The sequence below is a fragment of the Hemiscyllium ocellatum genome, chromosome 6 (genome assembly GCF_020745735.1).
Source record: "Hemiscyllium ocellatum isolate sHemOce1 chromosome 6, sHemOce1.pat.X.cur, whole genome shotgun sequence".
Classification (NCBI taxonomy): Eukaryota; Metazoa; Chordata; class Chondrichthyes; order Orectolobiformes; family Hemiscylliidae; genus Hemiscyllium; species Hemiscyllium ocellatum.
Genome location: NC_083406.1, coordinates 77,554,873 through 77,580,669, shown reverse-complemented (window position 1 = coordinate 77,580,669; position 25,797 = coordinate 77,554,873). Strand labels below are relative to the sequence as shown.

The 25,797-nt window shown below is 40.8% G+C and overlaps 1 protein-coding gene across 3 annotated transcripts in view; it reads left to right on the top strand.

Moving 5' to 3' along the window:
- The window catches only part of gucy1a2 (guanylate cyclase 1, soluble, alpha 2), a 255,242-nt gene extending 235,131 nt beyond the window's left edge, over positions 1-20,111 (top strand). For all 3 annotated transcript variants that reach the window (XM_060826682.1, XM_060826683.1, XM_060826681.1), the window contains 2 exons: positions 3,580-3,734; positions 19,904-20,111. In XM_060826682.1, coding sequence (XP_060682665.1) covers positions 3,580-3,734; positions 19,904-20,111 — 363 coding nt within the window. The remainder of the gene's footprint in view (positions 1-3,579; positions 3,735-19,903) is intronic.
- Positions 20,112-25,797: the final 5,686 nt, after the last annotated feature.

The following is a 25,797-nucleotide window of genomic DNA, read 5'->3' as shown; positions in this document are numbered from 1 at the left end:
GAAAGCACAAAAGGGCAAGGTAAGGTAATGAAAGACAAAGGTGCTATGACAGGCTCAGATTCTGTGAGTGCTGTGACAGTGAGCGAAGAGCTCAAAGATACAGCATGGTCCAATCCATGAGCTGGGTACATGTCGCTGACTGCACAGTGGTTCTTGCATCAATATTAAAATAATAGTTGCCAGTGCAGTTGAGGTGCAGCACTGAAGTGCAGAACTGACCTTTAATTGGATTGGAGAAGTCCTAAGGGGATTCTTAGAGACAGCACATATTGGGGACCAAAGTTTATGGTTATGGGTTGTATTTAGTCATTGCCTATCGCGTGTGCTCTGAAATATTGATGCCCTGTCTCCAACATGGAGATTGTTCAGAACAAGCATCATGCTGAATCTGCCATGCATCTGGTTTCTGTGTTGAGTTTTCTTGACATTTGGCTTGCTTATGAAGTTGCTATCTAGTGAGAAAATTGCTACACCACTTATGAAAAGCAAAAAAGATTGAACAAGATGTTCCAGATATTGAGATGGACATCTTGTCCAATTCTGCCACAGATCTCATAGCCCACATTACTCAAACCCCTGTGAGATTCCATCTATTGATGTTAGTATAACTTAATATTGGTCTGACCAACTTAATATTATGTAACAGGCAGATGTTGCTATGCCATTGATTTTGTGCAGCTACCCAGGACAGATTTCACTCTTTCTTTTTAAAGCTAAGCTGGCTGTTTGCTGATCAGGGTTGATGCAAGTGAAATGTTTTAATGCCAACAAAGAAATTTAAATATTATAGCTATATAGTCTGATGCTTTCTCTTGTAGAAACTCTTTGGTCTTAAGCTTTGCCTGAAAGAAGTGCTCTTTATTTTCAGGGAAAAGATCTCTAATTTAGCTATAAGAATACAAAAAATTTAGTTTTTAAAACCGTTTAGCAATTAGCTGTCTTATCAAAATAAGAAAATCCTGAAGAAACTCAGTGGGTCTGATTGTACCTGTGGAGAAGGAAACAAAATTAACATTTTGAGTCTGATATGGTTCTACTTTAGAACTCCAGACACCAAATGTCAAATCTGATTCCTTGCCAACCTGCAGGGTTTTTCTAGCATTTTGTTTCTTTTAATTTCAGATTTCCAGCATCCACAGAATTTTGCTTTTAGCTGATTTATTGATTCTTGTCATACCAATGTACCTGAAAATTAGGATTTGTTTCCCCCTGAAAACTTAAGTCATTAAAAGGGGATATTAGAACATGAGAATCTGTCACAAAGTAGAGATACCAACCTGTTTATTTCAAAACATCCAAATTAAAATTAACTATAGAGCTGTAGAAATACAATTGGGAACACCAATTCATGGAACCCAATGCACCACCTTGCACAATTCCCTGCCCACTATTTTGGGAGCACTTTAGGTTGTTTAGTGACCATAAAATCCAGGTGCTGAACATTAATCTTTCAATACAGTTTCTAAAATATCACACATATCAAGACATTCTTCATCAATCCTCAGATACAAATATTTCTCCATCTTGAACTCAGAAGGAGATCACAAACCTTATCCATATAGACCTGATGTTCATTCAGTGTATATGTTGGTTTAATTCATTCATAGCTGAAAATGTGTTGCTGGAAAAGCGCCGCAGGTCAGGCAGCATCCAAGGAACAGGCAATTCGACGTTTCGGGCATAAGCCCTTCATCAGGAATGCCCGATGCTTATGCCCGAAACGTCGAATTTCCTGTTCCTTGGATGCTGCCTGACCTGCTGCGCTTTTCCAGCAACACATTTTCAGCTCTGATCTCCAGCATCTGCAGACCTCACTTTCTCCTCCTTAATTCATTCATATATGACATCAAGAAAAATTAAATGCTATATGATATGCATTGGCACTATGTTATTCTGATAAACTCATTTAGATGTATGAGCTTATAGTGCAAAAACTGTTTTCTTGTTGGCCTTTAAGTTTGAATATGAGGAGTCTACAGGCAATAGTATGTTGATTATCAATGTTAATGCTGTTAAATCTTCGCTTTGTGGCTGGTGACAGGTTTGTAGATATTAGGCTCGTACACAATATTGCTAACACTACAGAAAACAAATGAAACTTAAACAAGAATCAAGATTTTTAAATTCATTCAGCATGCATTGCTGGCTAAGCAAGTACATATTGCCCATTACAAATTGCCCTTGAGAATGTGGTGGTGAGCTGTGTACTTGAACTGCTACTGTCCATATAGTGTAGGTGTAGGAATTGGACCCAGTGACAATGAATGAACAAGGATATAGTCCCAAGTTAGGATGGTTATGAAGCTTGAAGGTGAACTTGCAGGTGGTGGTGTTCCATAGTGCTGCCCTTAATTCCTCTAGGGGTTAGAGGCTGCAATTTTGGAATAAAGCTTGAAGTCTAATTTATATTGAGCATCATCAGGCACACACTGAAAGCATGTCATCAGTCTTTCACCCAAGAAAAGCCAAAATAAACTTTTTTTATGTCCTTTTACTTTTCCATTGGTTGGTGTTTATTATATGTAATCTAACCTACCCTGCTTGGTAAGGCAATTAAATAACCTAACATATTCTAATTCCAGTATTGGTGCTGGAAGAGCAATTGATATATATATAGCTTGATGCTCTGCAGTAACTTTTTAACTACTTGCCAGGACAAAATCTATTGACCAAGGTGGTCATATGATAATTAACGAACAGTGGTAAGAAACATCTCAGTATTTTCTGACTATTATCAGTGAATCTTTTACAATGTTGCTCACGATAAATCAGAGCAAGTACTGTTTTATGATTAATAACCACTGTACCATGTAAGGCAAATTGAAGGTGAAAATTGGCTGATTGGACCCAGAAAATGCCTGCTTTCTAGGTGGAAAATAAAAGGGAAAGAACCAAAGACACATTTCCCTGAGCCTTTTGCTGGGAGTTCTGTCTTTCCGCTGTGGCAGCTAAGAGAAGAGTAAGAACATTGAACTTAGAACATAAAATGACACAGCATGGGAACAGGCCCTTCAGCCCACATTGTCTGCACTGTCAATAATACCATTCTAAACTAATCCCATCTGCCTACATGTGGTTCATATCTCACTATTCCCTACCTGTTTATATGACTGTATATGTGCCTTTTAAATGTTGCTATTGCATCCACTTCAACACATTTCTAGCATCTTTCACTCTCTCCTTACACATCTCCTTCTTACCTTCAAGTCATTTTATGGACTGTGGTTCTCCAGGTGACTATTTTCCTTTTGATGTGGAAAATTAAAGGGAGATTTTCAAAGGTAAGCCCAGAATAAAATGGAAATATCTTCAATGGTGTCCGCTAATGGCAGAATATTTAATTTCTGAAAAAACACTGCATTTGGCAGAATGTTTAATTTCTGAAAGTTAACATTGCATCAGAGGTTAATTGTTGTTTTGTGAGAAAAATATACAGGCTGAAAGGTGATTTTATTCTTGTTCCACATTATTGATTTGCCAATTTCCGTGAGAACTCTGTTGTGACATTCAAGGTTGTGTAAACATTGTTATAATGTGAGTGTCTCCAGTATTTAATACATTATCTTCTTTTTTTAAAAGTTGCGAATTGGGATCCATTCTGGTTCTGTACTGGCAGGAGTTGTTGGTGTGAAGATGCCTCGTTATTGCTTATTTGGAAACAACGTGACTCTGGCCAGCAAATTTGAGTCAGGAAGTCAACCACGGCGCATTAATGTCAGCCCCACGACATACCAGTAAGTACAAACACACTAGAGCTCACTGATATGTGATAGAACAGCTAATGACAGGATCAATGACATGTTTTTCATGCAAAGAGCCTCGCACCTCAGTGTAGGAAAATGGTATTATCTGATGATTGTCAACTGATAGATTTCCTTCTCTACATCATGAATGCACAATACCTCACGTATTTTATTGTTCTCATCAATAATAGAGAAGCTTTTGGTTAAAATTTGGACAGAAATCTGAAGAAATACACACGCAGAATTATACAGTATACCACTCTGCAGCATAACATTATCCTGAAGCTACAGTTATTTTAATTAGACCCTTTTAAAATAAAGTTTGAAGTGTGTAATATGTTTCCGTGTAAGAATGGTTGTTTCATTTCAGTTTTTGGCAATCAGATTGGACTGTTAGAGCTCTGTTATACCCAATACCTTCATCAATACAAAGCAAGGTATCTTAAAACTCAACATTAAGTATTGCATGTTGTTGTGCCCTGAGCAGCAGCACTAAGCAACCTAACTTGACTTGCATTGAGTGCCATTAAATTCTGGGCTCCACGATATTGTTTTATGTATAGATCTAGCTGATTGCATTTTTTAAATGCTGTTCAGCAATATTCTAATTGGATCCTTCAGCCAGTGACCATGTGTTTCATAGAAGGACTTGCTCTAAGCTGCCAGATGCAGATTTCAATCAATATCATTAATACAAGACCATAAAAATCAAGTAAGTGCTCGTATTAATGCATTTTGAATATTTTGTAACACTCCCAACAATAAGTTTGATCAAGCATTACAGAACTAATTGGTTCCAGCTAACATCTAGATCTCTGAGAATGGGAAAAAGCAGCACATCTAATTATTTTGACATTTGCAAGCCAATTTTCAGTGGCTAAATCTTTCCCTCTCCCAGGATTGGGTTATTTTAATTATTGCTGGCTATTTTTGTATTTCTTTTCATTACTACTAATTAATTTCATAAGCTTCACGGCTTAGAAATTAAATTGTGCTGCCCTCATTTTGGAGATGTGAAACCATCACCTAAGAGTTCAAGATGAACATATACCCAAGCTGGAGCTGAACTTCTTGCCATATTGAGTGTACCCATTGGTATTCAAAATATAAACTTACTTTAGTACAATTATGGTTGTGGGATTTTCTTTCTGAATACAATAGTTGTGCAACCCTCGTAACTATCATCCTTTCAACCAGAATAAACTCTGTTTTACTCAATCGTCATTTGAGCATTAAAAAAAATCACCTCAAATAATTAATTTCATAACTGAAAAGCAATTGGTTTACAGTATATAGAATTAACTTTGTACAAAATTTTGTATTTACTGTGTATGCTCATTTAACTGTCCTATTGCTGTTATGTAGTGAATCCCCAAACAGCACAACTTCTTTAGCAGACATTGAAAATCCACCATCTTGAAGGACAAGTTCAGTAAGCATATGAAAATCCCATCATTTACAAGTTCCAGCATTAATCATACATCTCTAGTATCCCTTGAGAAAGTAGTGATGAGCTATTTTCTTGCATTGCTGCAGTCCATTCAGTTTAGGTATATAGACAAAGTTGTTAGAGAGGGAGATCCAGGATCTTGACCCAATGACATTGAAGAAACAGCAATATATTTCCAAGTCAGGATGGTGAATGGTTAAAAGGAGAATTGCAGTCTGTGGTGTTCCCACATATGTGCTGCCCTCTCCCTTTTATATGGTCGTGTTTGTAGATTTGGAAGGCATCAAATGAGTCTTGCTGAATTTCTGCAGTGCATCTTGTAGGTAGTACATTCCGATGCAATTGAGCATCAGTGGTGGATGTTTGTGGATGCTGTGCCAATAAGGTCAACTGCCCTGTCCTGGATAGTATCAAGTTTTGTTGGAACTGAACTCATCTAGGCAAGCTGGGAGTATTCATTCGCAGTCATGTCTTATACATGGTGGACAGTCTTTGGGGAGTGAGGATGTGAATTGCTTACTGTGAATTTGTAACCTCGGACTTGCTTTTGTAGCCATGGTACTTATATGGCGAGTCCAGTTTGGCTTTCAGTCAATGATAACTCCCTGAATATTGATAGTAAGTGATTCATTGATGGTGATACCACTGAATTCCAAGGAGCGATGTTTAGATTTTCTTTTGCTGGAGATTATCATTGGTCTTTGTGACAGTGCTGCTCCTTTAACAAGATTATGTTGTCCTTGGCTTTTTTCAGAGAGATCATAAAAGTCTAAATTGAAGGGTTTTAGGGACAATTTGCTTACAGCTAACAGGTACTGTCTCAAGCAAAAGGCTTTTAAGTTTAAAAAACACTTGTACAATGAAGGGGGTAGTGACCAGTTCTCCTAGCTCAGCTTTTCTCAGGTGTGGTTTGGAAGCTGCTGGACCCAAAGAAGCAGGTCCATGCTGGTACTTTCTCTCTGACATCTCTCCTGTAAGGCCCTGTGTTTGTGCCAAGGAGTGGTTATGGGAATTGTTGCAAGTATTTGGAACAGCATCACTAAGTTGGGATGATCTGTTGGGTTTTCGGATAGGTTAAGTTTTTCTGTATTCTGTTCTCTTGTTTGTGTTCCATTTGGTAGTCCTGTAAATAAATTCAGTTTTGTTTAAAACTAAGTGGGTTTACTAGCTGCATCACCCCTGGAATATCCATGTTACACCTTTTTAAAACAACCAGCAAAGTTATGGTCTGGGCCACTTTCTTGAAATGATTTGAGGAGGTCTGCCCTGGTCCATAACAGATTGGGGGCTCTTTGTGGGTTTTGTTCTGTGGTTCTGATTTAGGATTAGTGTTACTGGATTTGAAAGCAGCGAGTGGTAGGTGTTACAGGGTGACCACTGTATCCGCAGAATCGTTTTCCACGGTTTCAGTTACCCATGGTTTACAGCGGTCTGAACATATTACAGGGAACATTCCAAAACTAGAGACTGGGGACTGTTAGGAAGGTAAATTTCCCATTTAAATGAATGGGTTTGCTCCTATCTGTGGTTTCGTGCTTCTGCGGTAGGGCTTGGAATGTATCCCCTGTGGGTACTGGGGGATCACTGCAGTGTCTTTTGTTCTGGGTGTTGATTTTGGTTGGTTTAAACAGCACTTGGGATAACAATGGCTTTTTCAGTCACCATGAGTTTTCTGGGGGTGGAAGAAGTGACTGTGGGGGTTTTGCAAAAGGTAATTACTGCCAAGCTGCTGGACTTAGCAAACAAGCTGGAGCTGGGGCTGCCTGATTCTGTGAGGAAAGGAAATGTAATTACAGCAATAGCTCAACATTTACATTTGCTGGAAATACCATCAGAATCTTTAGAGAGGGCAAAAATTCGATTGAAAATGAAGCAGCAGAGTTAGAGGCAAAAGACAAGAAATTATGATTAAAAGCAGAGGAAAGAGAAAAAGAGAGTGAGCGAGAACAGAGGGGAAAAGGACAGAGAGGAAAGGAAGAAAGAGAGGGAGTTTAAACCAGAAATTGTCACTTAGACAGGAAAGTCGGCTTAAAAGGATGGAGATGAAGGCTGAAGTTACGCTGAGTGAGAATGAGCAAACCCATGGTAGCCAAGGGCCTGGTGAGAAACTGATTAAATATATTCAAACATTGCCTAAATTTGATGAGAAGGATGTGGAAGCCTTTCTCATCTCATTTGAAAAGGTGGCAAAACAAATGCATTGGCCAGTAACCTTGTGGGTTTTGTTGATCCAAACTTGTAGGTAGAGCTAGTGTCATATTTGCATCACTATCAGAGGAGGTATCTGGGGCGCATGAGGAGATGAAGAAAGCCATCTTAAATGCACATGAGATTGTGCCAGAAGCCTATAGACAATGTTTCAGGAATCTAAGGAAGGACCCTGGTCAAACCTACATTGAGTTTGAAAGGATCAAACAAAGTAATTTTGATAGGTGGATAAGGGCATTAAAAATACAGCAAACCTATCACACTCTTGGAGAGAGAATTATTTTGGAGGAGTTCAAAAATTCACTTCCTGAGGCAGTATCTGTTAGCTATAATCAAATTGGCCCTAAAACCCTTCAACTTAGACTTTTGAAGTCTGTGTCTTTTACAACCTCTCTCAAACAAAAACAAGCACAACATACCCTTGTTAAATGTCACATCTGGCATAAATCTTACATCACTTCTAAACTGATCCAGGTCTTGCTACATTTGAACATGGACTGCTTTGGTATCTAGGAGTTACAAATAGTGCTGAATGTTGTGAAATGTTCAACAAGGATCCCAAATTCTGATCTTAGGATGATTAAAAAGTCATTCATGAAGCAGTTGAAGATGGTCGGGCCTAGAATACAATCCTGGGGAACTCTTGCAAAAATGTTCTAGAGATGGGATAACTGACCTCCAACAACCACATCCATCTGCCTATGTGCCAGGTATGACTCCAACCAGCAGAGTTTTCTCCCTGATTCCTATTGACTGCAACTTTGCTAGAGCGCCATAATGAAACAATCAGTCAAACATCATCTTGATATCAAGCATAGTCATTCTCATCTTACCCATGGAGTTCAGCTCTCTTGTCCTTTTTGAATCAAGGCCATAATGAGGGCCTGAATGGAATCCAAACTGTTGTGAGCAGGTTTTTACTAAGCAAGTGTTGTTTGTTAGTATTGTTGATGACACCTTCTGTCACTTTACTGAGGAGTGGGCTGATGGAGCAATAATTGGCTGGGTTGGATTTGTCCTAGTTTTTGAGTACAGGACATACCTGAGCAATTTTCCATATTGTCCGGCAGATGTCAACGTTGTAGCAGCACCGGAACAGCTTGGATAGGGGCTTGGAAAGTTCGTGGAATACAGATCTTCAGTACTATTGTTGAAATGTTGTTAGGACCCTTAACCTTTATATTACCTCGTGCCTCCAGATATTTATTGTTATTGCGTGGCGACATCAAATAGTGGGAATTCTTGAGGAGCTCTGTGTATGTGGTTATAGATTGAAGCGTCTTAGCCTGATACATAGGCCGTACTGCTGGTTGAGCACAAATATCATTGTGGATGAACTACTTCAGCTTACACATCTAATCACATTGTCCTGCTTCATTAGCAGGATTGTCTAGACGAAAATCACAAGAAATAGAAGCAGGAGTAGGCCATTCAGGTCACAGAGTCCACCATTTAGTATTCTTAGACCTGTTTCAATTGTCTTAACTCTGCTTCTCTGTCTGGCTCTAGTCAGTATTATCTTTCTTATTCTTCCATGGAATGTTGGCCCACTAGGCATGTATTGCCTAACCCTCATTGCATTTGAGAGGCTGTTAAAGAGCATACAGGTCTGTTACTATTAGTCTGAAATCTATGTAGATCAGATTAGGCATGATGGCAAATTTCCTTCCCTAAAAGACATCTGTGAACCGACCTTTTAATTCCAGACCTCTTATATTGAATTCAAGTTTCACCAGCTAATATCGTAGGATTCAGACCCAAATTGCCAGAATATTAGTCTGGAATTCTGGATTACTAGTCCTGTGAAATTACCACAATGCTTCCACCTCCCCATATCAATCAATTGAACAACAGAACCAAATGGAACCATGCAAGAGCTCAGAAAAGCCTTTCACTTCTTTGGGGCATATATCCTGAGCATTCTTGTATAGAACAACACAGACAAAGTATAGAGAATCTGAAGCTGCAATCTCCCCTGAGCAATGACTAAGTCCCATCCATATGTATTACAGTATTCAGCTTCCCCTTCTCCGTCCAACACAGGAATGCATAGTAGTTTGCAATGCAAACTGTATTTGGAAGATATAACCTTGAATCAGAATCCTAATACTTAATCTATATTTTGTGCAATTGTAAGCATTAAATTGCAACCTGCTAGCACTATCAGCAGCCCAAAACAGGATTGTATCTGTGTCTGTCTTATTCATTTTACAAGCACTGGTACAATGACATATTTCTCAGAGGCAGCGGCTAATCACCACTGGTTGAGTCACTAGGTAACAGATTAAGAGATACACATCAAGAAGATGAACAGTAAGCTGCTCCTCTGATGCCTCAACATCAGCTATCAATAACTAAATTGGATCTATACTGTGAAATTGAGAGGTCACATCATATGCCTGGTGCTTTTTGGAGAAACGGGTGGTGGAAATATTGGATTTTGACTAATACATCAGCCAACCATCTGGTATATGTAGGATTGGCTAATACTATGGTTGCCCCTGTAATAACCTTGAAGGACTTGAGAAAAAAGTTTGGAGGTTGGGGGAAAAAAAAATCACTATCCTTGAATGTCAATCATTTGATGCAAGTTGGCTGCAGGTGCCCCTGGTAAATGTCAGCCTAACAACTCGTAACTGTCGAGGTTTGATCATTGCTGGATAGTTCTGTCAGGGTTTATGTATATGGTAGATAACACAATGGTGAATGCAGCCATTTGAATTCTGGTACTTGCTGATTTATTTTGTCTTGTATCAGAGCAATAAGAAATATAATATTTAATGTTTGTAAGAATCAACCACCACCACTAATTTAAATTTGACTTCTGATTGCCAGAAGACTTAAAGCTTTAAAACACTCCACCCTCACTTGCACAGGAACCTGTATTGTATGGGTCATTTTTAAAAAAAAAGTAATTTCCATTCCTCTGAAATCTTCTCAATTAAATCTGCTTTCTGATGGCTTTGAAGATATTCACAATTTTATTGCAACACGAGATTTCCTTATTAACACAAAAAAAGAAAAAAATGTCTCTGCACAATACAAAGGATGATGTCCCAACTATGCACTATAATAGTAATAAAGAGAAAATGAAGGAATTCCCGAACATTACCTACTTACTTAAAAATTCCATTATCCTTGGAGATTCCTTTTATGCCAACCAATGATGTACATGCTGAGCAAACCTTTTGAAAGGTGGAAGGATAATTTGAGATGGTCTATAATTTCTGCCAGAGGGTTGTACATTTTGCAGATAAGAATTCAATAAAAGGGCTTCCGTGTCTATAATTTTCTGACCTGCCACATGTTTTATGCACAAGGTTATACTTACCAACCAGAAATATGCTCTTCAGTTCTTCTGACAGGAGAAATTAGCATTCATAGCAGAAATTTTCTACATAATCACAGGAAGTCACTGTTTCCTAGGTTACACTTTACAAAGCATAACCTTAGACTGAAATATTCTTTCACTTCACTTACCTATTAAATCTCACAGCAAACCTCCACACAAGAGAGGGATGTCTCTAAGTTCACAGGGTTCAGTTTAACACATCAGTAAACTATGAGTAATTAGTGGGTCAATGTTATCTTAAATCTTACAGAGATGTTATTAGAAGTTGATTTTCTCAAATTTGATTTTAAATTCTAACCAGCTGCTCAGCATTGATAATCTTCGTTGTTTTTCCATTCGAATTCTTAAGGACAATTGTAGCTTGACCCAGCTATGCAGAGGTTTTATGAATCTAAGCAAATTGAAGGGAAGGGTCTAGTCTCTGTATTCCTGAAGCTGGTGAAGTTGTTTGATGGCATTGACCTCCCAAATTTGTACTTCAAATTGACCAGAGACAGGTAGCTGAAGGATCATCGAGTGGAAGCAATGAGGAATGAACCCTCTGAATGGAGCTGAGGAAAGCATAATGGTGACAAATCTTAATTGATGCATGAGATCACATAATCCAGATCATGGGAAAAGGTTGGACTTCTACTTCAAAAAAAAAAGACACTGCCATCAAGGAGGTGACTGTTGGTGCAGATGGAGATGTAGACCTCAGGTTGAAGAAGCAGGCAGGCGGAAGAGACGACGGTACAATATGCAAAATGCAGTATTTTCTATCATGTCACATGTAAGCCTTATAGCTGATTCTGCCTAAGGGATGTTCCAACTATTTGTTGGATTGTTTTATTTATTCTTGGAATGTAGATATTGCTGGTTGAGCCAGTATGCATTGTCGTCCCTAATTTCCCCTTGAACAGAATGACTTGTTAGAACCATTTCAGAGGGCAACTAAGAGTCAACCACATTGGTGCCAGACTGGATGCATATGTAGACCAGACCAGGTGAGGCGGCATGGTGACTCAGTGGTTAGCACTGCTGCCCCACAGCACCAGGGACCCAAGTTCAATTCCAGCCTTGGGTCACCGTCTGTGTGGAGTTTGCACATTCTCCCTGTGTCTGTATGGGTTTCCTCCGGGTGCTCTGGTTTCCTCCCACAGTCCAAAGATGTGCAGGCTAGGTGAATTGGCCATGCTAAATTGTCCAAAGTGTTCACAGATGTGTAGGCTAGGTGCATTAGTTAGGGGAAATGTAGATAGGAGGAAAATGGATGTGGGAGGGATACTCTTTCGAGGGTTGGTGTGGCTGTGTTGGGCCAAATGGCCTGTTTGCACACTGTAAACATTCTTTGATATGATTTCCCTTTCTGAAGAACATTAATGATTCAGATAAGTTTTTTGTCAATGATAGTGGTTACATGGCTGCCACTGGTCTAGATTTTAATATATAACATTTATTAAATTTAAATTTCACTATCTGCCATGGTAGGAATAAAAGCCATAACTCCAGTGACTTAGCCTGGGTCTCCAGATAACTAGTTCAGTGAAATTACCATTCCATCACCACCTCCCCAATTGTGACAGGGCTGGGCATTTCAAATGAGACCAACCTCAACATTCACTGTCACCACGTCACCAGGCAGAGACCCCATTCAGTGCAATGGCCTTCCCTTTTCACAGACATTAAACTAGTTGGGCCTCCCACAAAAAGCCAGGTGATCAGTGAGTTTCCTTTAGGAAAAGGCTTAGTCTTATGTAAAGTTATAGAACTTAGCAGCAGTGAAATTTGGCAATTTAGAAGCATTTTACTTAATTGACACAGATGAGGATTGGAGGTGTCAACCCTTATTCACCAGATTTTCCACAAGCATCTTGTTGAGGGGTGTGAGCTGATTGATGTCTCTGCTGTGAGTTGAGTCTCTACTTTACCGACAGCCCCAATCACAATGATATCAATCTCTCCCTATTTCCCTTCAATCACACTTTTCATATCCAGGGGTTTCTGCTAATTTGTAACTTATTTGATACTCCAGTGAAAATAAGGAAGCTGAGAATGACTGTGATGTTAGGATCAAATGTGTTACATGACCGTCTCTCATCCTCAGCAAGCTTACAGGGTGACTGTTAATAGCAACACATTATGAGATAGGCAAATGCGGCACAGGAGTATGTGACTTTACTCCACATTAAAGGTGTATCAACTTGTAGGGGACCCTAGAAATGTTTGAGTAACAGGAAGTCAGAGCTATTCTTTTCCCTGCTTGAACCATCACTGATCTTGAAGACAAATGCCAGCCATCTTCAACCTGTCAAATCAGGTCATGCTAGAACATTACAGGTTAAATGTAGCAGAGTTTCCACTTGGTCTAATTCTGGGAGTTGCCCTCATTGCTGTGGGTGGAAATGGCAATTGCCAATTCCAGCAATAAAGATGTTTACCTTCAACCAAGAATGCCCGTAGGTGACCTTAAACTTGCCAATGTCATGGACATTGGACTGACTGGTAGATACAACTCTAACCTCCTATCTAAGTTAGACTTTGGTAACTTGAAAGAAACCCAAATGAGGCAGCTTATTTCTACTCTGACCAAGTATGGGACAACTTTCAGTGAGGATAATGCTGACATTGGGTATTGTGACCAGGTAATCCACAGGAATGTGACTAAAGATAACCATCTAGTCTGCTGGATCCCACAACCATTGCTGGGAAAAAGTCCAGAACTATTTGCAGAAGTATTAAGTGAGGTGTTATCTGAAAGTTCCCATGTCTGTACCTGTCTGTCATACAACCTGCAAGGCAGAACAACAACTAGAAAATTGACAACCTATGTCAATACCAAGCACTCGATTCAAAGACTCATAAGGATGCTTACCTCCTACCCAGGATTTAGGAAGCATTACAATTTGTCAATGATGTAGAATTTTTCTGCAGTTTTGATTAGGTCCATAGTTACTATCAATTGCCCGTTGCATAACAAGACATTGAAGAAACAGCATTCTGATAAAGTACTGGGTGATTTTACAAATACACATGATTAACATTAGGGCTTTGTAATGCCATTGCCCCTTTTATGTATGGAATAAGTAAGCCTTAAAGTAATCCTTAAATCTTAACCTTGGCAACCTTTGTTTGTAGACTCTCCTTGAGTATCTGGACAACATACTCATCTTCAACTTGATATTGAAGGATATCCTTGAAAGACTAGACTTTGCTTATGTTTTGCAGTGTGACTTGAAGTATGGACAGAAGTATGGTATCTTGGGCACATTGTTAACAAAGAAGACATTATTTCTGATGATGCGAGCATCCAAGCTGTAAAGGAATGGTCCTGCCCTAAAATGGAAAGGGAATTGTGTGGATTTCTTGGTCTAGTTGCTAACTGTGGGGAGGGTTATGCAATACAATGCACAGTTGGTCACTTCACTCCACAATTTACTGATGAATGATTGGGAAATGATGTATGAAGTTTAATACTTCACAGAGCATCACGACAAGTTGGAGTATAGGATGCGAACACTCCTTTCGCATACTCAGGCAAAGACTTGTCTCATCACCTGTCCTTGGCAACCCAGCTTTCCATCTCCCTTTTATATTGTAAACTGATGCCAGATTTCTTGGGTCAGGAGAGGTGCTGTTACAAGTTCAAGAACAGAAAAGAACAGTACTGTAAATTGTGTCCTTGCTTTTTCTTTATTTTTCTATTTTATTCCTCTGCTGGACTTTTTATTTCTTAATTTTTCTATTTTATACCAAAGAATCTGTACTTAAGAATATGCACCTAGGTAGCTTTGTACATAAGATGGCACCATAAGGGGCGACATTCCACTGTACTCATGTGAGTACGTGACAATAAAGATAATTCACTTCAACTCCATTCAAAAGAGCGATTAACATTTCTGGCAGTCGGTGTCTCAAGCTGAATGGAGGATGTGAAGAATTATGTCTGTGTAAAACAATGTCGACTAGCTTTGAGGTGGGCTATTTCCCAGAGATTCAAAGACATTCTGATTGGTACACAGTTTGAAGTGCTTACTGATAACAACCTCTCAAATATTTCTAAAGGTTTGCCAAGCTAGGAGCAACAGACACTAAATAGCTGCTGAACTCACTCAATTTTGATTCAAGATGTGGTACAAATTAGGTAAAAGTAATGCAAACACTGATGCCCTTATTTGGAAGACTCACCAGGGCTGGAGGGGGCTAGGGCTAACGCCATACCCATATTTCACAAGTCAAAGCCAGCTGTTTGTCACTGATTTCCAATGACATTTGGAATAAAATTAAGCAAAATATCATCAATGCACCAATGAGTGTGATCCAAAAGATGTACAAAGAGGTAGAGCCGGGTGTGGTTTCTATCTCAAAAGGGAACCTTAAACATCATCAACTGATTTACGTAGGCTCCATTAGACTACACTATTATCTAACATCCACCAACTCACTATCAGCTGATACGGGAGTCTAAACAGACGTGAAAACTGCTGAGGAGGAAGCTGGAATCTTCAATTAGCTGGTTCAGGTTAAGGAAAGAGACGTGTGCAAGTTATTCTTCCCACACTTTGAAATGCCAAGTGTTAGTAGCGATTCATGATCAAGCGGAATCCAAGTGACAGTAAAGATACCTGCTGTGTCCAGAATGTGGTCACAGTGTTACTCAGGCAATTCCCATGGATTTAGCTACATCAGGATATCTGCATGGTCTTTCTTTTCTATCATTTCCCATTTGAGCCACTTAAAATCTATTGCATTTCTAACTTCTCCCAGTTCTGATAAAATGTCATTGACCTGAAATGTTAACTTTGTTCATCCTCCGCGGGTGCTGCCAAACCTGCTGACGCTTTCCAACATCATCTGCTTTTATTTCAGTTTTCCACCATCTGTAGCATTTTTCTTCTGTCCAAGCTCACTGTTTGGAGCCATGATGTCTTTTTGACAACCTCAAAAGCTGTCATAGGGTGAATTTTACAGGGGTAATACTCTGTGTTGAAAATGTGTTGCTGGAAAAGCGCAGCAGGTCAGGCAGCATCCAAGGAACAGGAGAATCGACTTTTAGGGCATAAGCCCTTCTTCAGGAATGAGGAAAGTGTGTCCAGCAGGCTAAGATAAAAGGTAGGGAGGAGGGACTTGGGGGGGGGATGTTGGAGATGCAATAGGTGGAAGGAGGTCAAGGTGAGGGTGATAGGCCGGAGTGGGGGTGGGGGCGGAGAGGTCAGGAAGAAGATTGCAGGTTAGGAAGGCGGTTCTGAGTTCGAGGGATTTGACTGATACAAGGTTGGGGGAGGGGAAATGAGGAAACTGGAGAAATCTGAGTTCATCCCTTGTGGTTGGAGGGTTTCTAGGCGGAAGATGAGGCGCTCTTCCTCCAACTGTCGTGTTGTTATGGTCTGGCGATAGAGGAGTCCAAGGACCTGCATGTCCTTGTTGGAGTGGGAGGGGGAGTTGAAGTGTTGAGACACGGGTGGTTGGGTTGGTTGGTCCAGGTGTCCCAGAGGTGTTCTCTGAAACATTCCGCAAGTAGGCGCCTGTCTCCCCAATATAGAGGAGGCCACATTGGGTGCAGCGGATGCAATAAATGATGTGTGTGGAGGTGCAGGTGAATTTGTGGCGGATATGGAAGGATCCCTTGGGGCCTTGAAGAGAAGTAAGGGAGGAGGTGTGGGCGCAAGTTTTGCATTTCTTGCAGTTGCAGGGGAAAGTGCCGGGAGTGGAGGTTGGGTTGGTGGGGAGTGTGGACCTGACGAGGGAGTCATGGCAGGAGTGGTCTTTTCGGAACGCTGATAGGGGAGGGGAGGGAAATATATCCCTGGTGGTGGGGTCCGTTTGGAGTTGGCGGAAATGACGGCGGATGATACGCTGTATATGGAGGTTGGTGGGGTGGTAGGTGAGAACCAGTGGGGTTCTGTCCTGGTGGCGGTTGGAGGGGCGGGTCTCAAGGGTGGAGGAGCGGGAAGTGGAGGAGATGCGGTGGAGGGCATCGTCGATCACGTCTGGAGGGAAATTGCGGTCTTTGAAGAAGGAGGCCATCTGGGTTGTATGGTATTGGAACTGGTCCCCCGGGAGCAGATGCGGCGGAGACAAAGGAATTGGGAATATGGGATGGCGTTATTCTGTGTCCCTTTGTCAAAATGTTTGGCTGGCAGCCTAACCAATTTGAAACCCAGCTGATTTGCAGTGATAATATGCTTGCAGGGGAGGGCGGAGCCTTCAAAAAAGTGGAGTGAGACATCCATCGCTCAACAACAGATATTTCTGCCCTCAGGAGCTGTCAACCAAGGTTGGTTGTCAGCTCGTGTGGTCCCAGCACTTCTATAGGGAACAGTTTGGAGCTGGGCAGGAAGTCAGTGTACAGGCCACCTGTCTTACTTGCCTTTCAAATATATCAACATCTGGTCAGGTGCAGAGCATAAAATTCACTCCTTGACTGTGGCCTGAACTTTTTTTGTGCAGATTTATCATGACTTTCATTTTGTATGCCTCCATTTCTAAGACCCAAATTAATATTGGCCATTTTTATTTGCCTACAGACAGACTTTCAGGGCATCATTATTTGAATTCCTGTTGGCCTCTTACCCGCCCTCGATCTCTTCATATCCAATTGCCACCGCAACATTGACCACCTCAACCTGTCCACCCCTCTCACCCACTCCAACCTCTCACCCTCACAACATGCAGCCCTCCACTCCCTCCGCTCCAACACCAACCTCACCATCAAACCGGCAGACAAGGGAGGCGCAATGGTAGTTTGGCGCATCGATCTTTACACTGCTGAAGCTAGATGCCAACTCGTGGACACCTCCTCCTATTGCCCCTTGACCATGACCCCACCTCACACCACCAAACCATCATCTCCCAGACCATCTATAACCTCATCACCTCAGGAGATCTCCCATCCACTGCCTCCAACCTCATAGTCCCACAACACCGCCCGTTTCTACCTCCTACCCAAAATCCACAAACCCGACTGCCCCGGCTGACCCATTGTCTCAGCCTGCTCCTGCCCCACTGAACTCATCTCTGCATACCTCGACACTGTCCTGTCCCCCTTAGTCAAAGAACTTCCCACCTACGTTTGGGACACCACCCATGCCCTCCACCTCCTCCATGATTTTCGCTTCCCCGGCCCCAACGCCTTATCTTCACGATGGACATCCAGTCCCTATTCACTTCCATCCCCCATCACGAAGGCCTCCAAGCCCTCTGCTTCTTCCTCTCCCGCCGACCCAACCAGTACCCTTCCATTGACACCCTCCTTCGACTGACTGAACTGGTCCTCACTCTTAACAACTTTTCCTTCCAATCCTCCCACTTCCTCCAAACCAAAAAAGTAGCCATGGGCACCTGCATGGGCCCCAGCTATGCCTGCCTCTTCGTAGGATATGTGGAACAGTCCATCTTCCTCAGCTACACTGGCACCAACCCCCACCTTTTCCTCCGCTACATCGATGATTGTATCGGCGCTACCTCGTGCTCCATGAGGAGGTTGAACAGTTCATCCACTTTGCTAACACCTTCCATCCCAACCTCAAATTTACTTGGACCGTCTCAGACTCCTCCCTCCCCTTCCTAGACCTCTCCATTTCTATCTCGGGCGACCGACTCAACACAGACCGACTCCCACAGCTACCTAAATTACACCTCCTCCCACCCTTCCCCCTGTAAAAACGCCATCCTATATTCCCAATTCCTCCGCCTCTGCCGCATCTGCTCCCAGGAGGACTAATTCCACTACCGAACAACTCAAATGGCCTCCTTCTTCAAAGACCGCAATTTCCCCTCCGACATGGCCGATGATGCTCTCCACTGCATCTCCTCCACTTCCCGCATCTCTGCCCTTGAACCCTGCCCCTCCAGTTGCCACCAGGACAGAACTCCACTGGTCCTCACCTTCCACCCCACCAACCTCTGGATACATCCTATCATCTTCCGTCATTTCCGCCACTTCCAGACAGACCCCATCACCAGGGATATATTTCCTTCTCCACCCCTATCAGCATTCAGGAGAGACCACTCCCTCCGTGACTCCCTCGTCAGGTCCACACCCCCCACCAGCCCCACCTCCACTCCCGGCACCTTCCCCTGAGACCGCAAGAAATGCAAAACTTGCGGCCACACCTACCCCCTCACCTCCCTCCAAGGCTGTAAGGGTTCCTTCTATATCCGTCACAAATTCACCTGCACCTCCACACACATCATTTACTGTATCTGCTGCACCCGATGTGGTCTCTACATTGCGGAGACAGGCCGCCTACTTGCGGAATGTTTCAGGGAACACCTCTGGGACACCCGCACCAACCAACCCAACAGCCCCATGGCTGAACACTTTATCTCCCCCTCTCACTCCGCCAATGACATGCAGGTCCTTGGCCTCCTCCATCGCCAGACCCTGGCCACACAACGCCTGGAGGAAGAATGCCTCATTTCCCACCTAGGAACTCTCCAACCACACGGGATGAATGTAGATTTCTCCAGCTTCCTTATTTCCCCTCTCCCCACCTTATCTCAGTCCCAATCCTCAGATTCAGCACCGCCATCTTGACCTGCAATCTTCTTCCCGACCTCTCCGGCCTATCACCCTCACCCTCACCTCCTTCCACCTATCGTATTCCCAAATGCCCCTTCCCCAAATTCCCTCCCCCCTATCTTTTATCTCAGCCCACTTGGCACACCAGCCTCATTCCTGAAGAAGGGCTTATGCCTGAAACGTCGATTCTCCTGTTCCTCGGATGCTGCCTGGCCTGCTGTGTTTTTCCAGCACCACATTTTTCAACTCTCATTTTATTGACAACTTTCAGTGTTTTTCCATTAAATGTAAACTATGGATATTTATTTTTCTCAAAAATTGTATCACCTCTCACCTGTACGTGTTGAATTGCTTGTGCCCATTCTTCTAACCTGTCTATCCATTTTTATAGTGCTCCTGTCAAATTATCTGAGAACAAAAGTGAACTCACCATCTAATGCCTATGTGATGGCTATGAAGAATGTTCATTTAAATTGAACCCTGCTAAATCCAACAAATATAATCCACATTACACCCAAGAGAAAGCTTGCTATGTGATCATTCTAATCTCGATTGCCTGCAGCCTTGCGAATGACAAATGCTATGAATGCAGAATCGTTGTGTGGTTTCATTTGACTCTTTTAACATTTGTTTCATTTTAAATGCAGGCTATTAAAAGACGATGAGAGTTTTAAATTCATACCACGCTCCCGAAGTGACCTTCCAGATAACTTCCCAGAGGAAATTTATGGGACATGTTATTTTCTGGAGGCCAATGTTTCCCTCGATTCATCAAGAATGATAAGCATGTCTGCTTGCACAAGGAAAAAGTCGTACAATATTGGGACTATGTTTCTTCGGGAGACCAGTTTATGAGATGACGTGTTCTTGAAAGGAGATTGGCAGCACAATTAATTTGTGGTGAGAAGGACAAGATACCACATAAAGGCTTTCTTAATAGCTAACCACTTGACTCGAAGTTGAGTCTGGAAAATTCAGTCCAGATGTGTTCCATATTAATTGAAAGCCATTTATTTAAGTTGGGGAAGAAAACAGAGTTAGTAACAATGTGTGGTAAATAATTTGTGTACAACAAAACTGCTTTCAGTTATTTGGGTGTATTAGTAGCAACCATATGCAGGTGTATAAGTGTAATGTTAAACAGAGTTTTTTTTTTCTAAATGGCCATCATGTCATGAGGAAAGAACATGATGTTAAAACTAATATATTGTCATTTTCTCTATTTAATGGGAAACCCATTATTGTTAGTATTCCATAATTGTATTAACAAAGAGGTAGCACTCAAAGAAGTACTCGGAGGACAAGGGCAGCAAATACATGGGAATTCCACCTCCAACTTCACCTCTAAGCTACACACCCTTCTGACTAGGAACTTTATCAACATTCATTCATTGTCACCGATTCAAAATTTTGAGTGCACTTATACCATGTAAACTGCAGCAGTTCAAGAAGGCAGCCAGTGGATGTAGTATATTTGAATTTTTAGAATGGTTTTGTTCAGATCACACACATAAAATTATTAAATAAAATTAGAGTGCTTGGGATTAGGAGTAATATACCACTGTGAAATTGGTTAACAAATAGAAAGCTTAAATAAATGGGTCATTCTCAGGATGGCAAGTTATTACTAGTGTGTATTGAAACGTACAATGCTGGGGCTACAAAGGTTCACATAAATGAATTGAAAGTGGGAACCAAATGTAATTTTTCCAATTTCCTTTCATGATACAAAGTTAGGTGGAAATGTGAGGAGGATGCAACAAAGCTTCAAGGGACTTTGGACAGGCTAAGTAAATAGGCAAGATAATATTAGATGGAATATAATATGAATAAATATGAAATTTGTCCATTTTTTTGTGGGGAGAATATCCTGAAAGACAGGGTATTTCTTAAACGGTGAGAGGGTGAGATATGTTGATGTCCAAAGAGATCTAAATATTCTTGTTCATGAGTAACTGAAAGTTGGCATGCAAGTGTACTAAACAATTTGAAAGTAAATTAGAAATTAGAAGGTATATAGATTTAAGATGAAGGCACTTACAGGAATAAACATGTGATAGCTTGCTGCACTGTTAAGAGGCTTGGTGAGACCATGCCTGGAGTATTGTGTACAGTTTTGGTCTGCCTATCTGAGAAAGGCTATACTTGCCACACAGGAAGTGCAATAGAGGTTTCTGGCATTAATTGCTGGGCTGATTGCACTATTTTACGAGGAGAGATGGAAAAAAAACTGGCTGTGCTCCCTAAAGCTTCAAAAAATGAAAGGTGATATCATTGAAACTTACAGAATTCTTCCAGTACATGATGGGATGAGCAGAGATAGGCTGTTGACTCTAGACCAAGGGGCATAGTCTCAGGATTAATGGGTACCGCCTTTCAGGATTCAGATGAGTAGAAATTTCCTTGCCTTAGAGAGTTATGTGAGCTCAATTTTTGTGCACATTCAAGACAGAAACCAATAAATCTCTTGATATTGATGACCTCAAGTAATGTGGGAATATGTGCAGGAAAATGAGATTAAGGTAGACGATCAGTCATGGTCTAATGGAATGGTGAACTAGATGGAGGAGTTGATATTTCTATCTTGTGCTTGCTCATTGAGTCATAGAGTTATGCAGCACAGAAAAAAGGCCCATTGTGTGTGTGTTGGTCAAAAACAACCACCCAACTATTGTATTTCCATTTTCCAACACTTCACCCATAGCCTTGTATGCCTTGGCATTGCACGTGCACATTGACATACTTCCTAGATGTAGACATACTTTATCTACTGGTTAAATAATGCCTCGATGTTGCAGTTCTCATTTTTATACTTTAACAATGCAATACAAATACAAGTTGCTGTTGTTGTTGCTGTATTAATATTCCCCTAATAAAATAATCTTAGAGTCATGATAGGCCCGATGGACTGCTTTGGTCCTGTAAACCTTAATGATTCTATGTTTGAAGTTTACTGATACTCTGGTAGATGCTGTAAAGACAATTTTTGAATCTTTGCCAAAAAATATGGTTTAAACATTCTAATTTTCTAACATCTTCTTTCTAATACTTACAGTGCGATCGTGTCTCTTTAAAGAACGAACAATATTTCTTTTTATGGTTTTCAAAGAGAGAAGCAGACTAGATTTTTAAAAAATCTTGGGACCATATTGCTTTGCATTAATTCAGCAAAATAATGACCATTTGCACTAATATAACATCTTTAAAGTAAAAAAGAGTGTCTCAAGGCACTTCATTTAGGTGAAATTAAAAATGCATTATTTCAAAGGTTGACTAAAATTTAATCAAAGTAGTGTGTTGTGTAGGGGATCTTACAGGACAGGAAGATTCATGAAAGAAAGTTAAATTGTCCCAAGATGATGGCTGTAGTGTGGAGTAGAAATGATGGTAAAACATTTCTTTTTGCTAAAGGCTAAAGTTGATGTTTTAGTCTTTACAATACTTAACTGAAATAGAGACTATCCAGTACAGAATGTTGGATAAGCTGCTCTTCTAACACAGAAGCAAGAGTTATTAATGTGAATTTGGATAAATGTTAATTTCAGTAGAAGAGCAAATCCAGCAGCAACATAGGTGCAGAAAAAGAAATAGAAGTTCTACTGTTCACTGGTGTAGCTTTTTTTTCATGTGGAAATTATTATGCCAACTAGTTGGAGCAATTACTCCCTCTGACTTTGGTGGACTGTTTCCTTCTTTGAACATTCAGAAAAATATACATATAATACCTTATTCATGAGGATGAAGGAAGTATAAATAACTGTACTTCAAATGTTGGAACGATATTCAGATATTCAGCTGGCACAGACAGGATGGGTTGGATGGCCTCCCTCTGCACTACAAAATTCTATGATTCTATGACATGAACTTGGGCTTCATAGAGACTTCACACAGGCCTAAAACGAAATATGTGCCCAAAACACTAGCACCCTGGGGTTCAATTGTTCCAGGGAGTGGCAGTCATACAAAGATCGACATTTCATTTTCTTTTGTATTGAGCTATGCATTTCTGACAGGTGATTCTGATCATTTTAGAAATGCAGAAATACTCTAAATCTGACAGGTCCCTCATTATGCAGGATAGTCCATTGACCACTTCCTGACCAAAGATGTAACCTGAAAATCGCTCATAATGTCATGAAACTGAGAAAACTTCCTTCTCAATCATAGCATATTGTATTTCTGTATCAGATAATGCTCTTGATGCATATTGGAGTGGTTTGCGATACCCATCCAGCTGGTCCTGGTAATATTCCTAAGCCAGAAGCTGAAACATTGGCTGTGATTATTGCAGGATATTTTGTGAAGACATCTGTAGACATTAACATTTCTTGATGAGGATTCTAACACCATGCTTGTATCATCTTGAGGAAATGGCTTAAGAGCACTGTAGGTTATGCAAAATATTTTGACAATTGATTTATCAATCCAAGAAGCTTTGAAAATCTTGGACTGACTTTCTGATCTGAGCCATTATATGCCTTCACTGTTGAGAGTAAGTCTCAAGTAATGAATGGATTCTTCGAAGAATGCACTCTTGTCAGAGAGTGTTAAGGCCTTCCTTTTGGAAATGTTTTAAACTGCATGTGTTCTTTGATCATACTCTTCAGTTCTTTCCAAATTAGTAAATCATCCATCTGGCAAATGACACTGTGAAGATCTTGTAAGGTGCTTGACATTGCTGGAAAATTTTGGTTGGAAAATCTCTGTGCCCAATGCAATTCCAAATAGTAATATGTTCAACAAAATCTATCAAAAGGAGTGATAAATATGTTAAGCAATATTGTTTGCTCATCTAATGGCACTTGCCAGAATCCTCTATTTGTGTCACGTTTTGTGAAAACTCTGCTCTTGGACAGTTTAGCTTGACTCATCAACCATGGATTAAGGGTGAATTTCTCTCACTACTGCCTTGTTGTGTTATATAAGGTCAATACAAATACCAACAGTCCCATTAGGCTTGGATACCATACCCATCTGTCAACCTCCCAGTTGTGTACAAAACTGTATTTATTTGTTCAGCTTCTGATTAGCTAGAAGCTACTCTATATTTCGTATATTATTTTCTCCATGATATCCAATTCTATATGGCCCCTCTCTGAAATTAAATGTTCCTGGCAATACAATTTCCAGTGCCACAACTTCTTAATATCATTCAGTACTTTATCTTCTTTAAAGATTGTTGATTTACAGTAATAGTAGGTCTCCTGGACTTTGCAGCTGTAATGGAGGTTTTCCCACCTTTGTGGCTGTAATTAAGGTTTCCCCCCACTTCAAAGCCTTGCTGTGTCTATCACTTGTATTCTTGGGCGAGAGCACCCATGTCTGATTCCTGTCATCAGGAAAATTGATTCTGATTTAAAGAGAGAAAAAGAAAGGTGTCAGAGTAGGAATTCTGCCCTTTGGTGACAGGATGTCAATTAGGCCCATCAGTGAACAGCTTAAAATAGATTATCCCTGAACCTTCTGGCATTTAATGGTGGTTCATGAATTAAATGAGATTCTTTCCTGCTTTGTGAATGCTGCCCAGCAAACCATAGAAATCATAGGAATGACTCAGCACAGACAGTTGCTCATCTTGTGCATATGAACCAAAGTCACCCTTTCTAATTTTCTCAAAACTCGCTATCACCCTTTCTAATCCCATCTTCCTGCGCATAGTCCATAGCCCATTTAAGGTGCAGGTTCAGGTATTTTGAAAAGAGATTAGAGTCTCTGCTTCAACCACTAACTCATGAAGCGAATTTCAAACATCCATCCACTCTCTGCATGCAAAAGCTTTTCCCCATGTCCCTTTTAATCCTTCTTCCACTTAGCTTAAATCTATGACTCCTGATTTTTGAACTCTCTGCCAAAGGAAACAGTTTCCTCCTGTCTACTCTATATCTACCCCTCACAATTTTATATACCTCCATCATGTCACCCCCTCAGCATTGTCTGTTCCAAGGAAAACATTCCCAACCTCTCCAATGTCTCCTCGTACATGCAATTCTCCAGCCTTAGCAGCATTCTAGTAAATAAAGTCATAGAGTCAGACAGCATGGAAACAGAACCTTTGGTCCAACCAATCGTGCTGAACATAATCCCAAACTAAACCAGTCCCACCAGCTCGGTCCTGGCACATGTTACTCCAAACCTCTCCTATTCATGTACTTATAGAAATGTTTTTTAAACATTGTATTTGTATCCACATCCACCACTTCCTCAAGAAGTTCATTCCACATGCAAACTACTTTCAGTGTAAAAATCTGTTTCCATGTCTTTTTTAAATCTTTCTCCTCCCATCTTAAAAATATGCCCCCAGTCTTGAAAGCCCCCATCCTAGGGAAATGACAACTATCATTAACTCTATCTATACTCATTATTTTATAAGCTTCTATAAAATTGCCTCTCACTCTCACCCTCTCACGCTCCAGTGAAACATGTCCCAGCCCATCTAGCCTTTCTTTATAACTGAAACCTTCCATACACAGCAATATTCTGGTAAATCTTTTCTCTCTAGAGCAATTACATCCTTCCTGTAATGTGATGACCAGAACTGCAG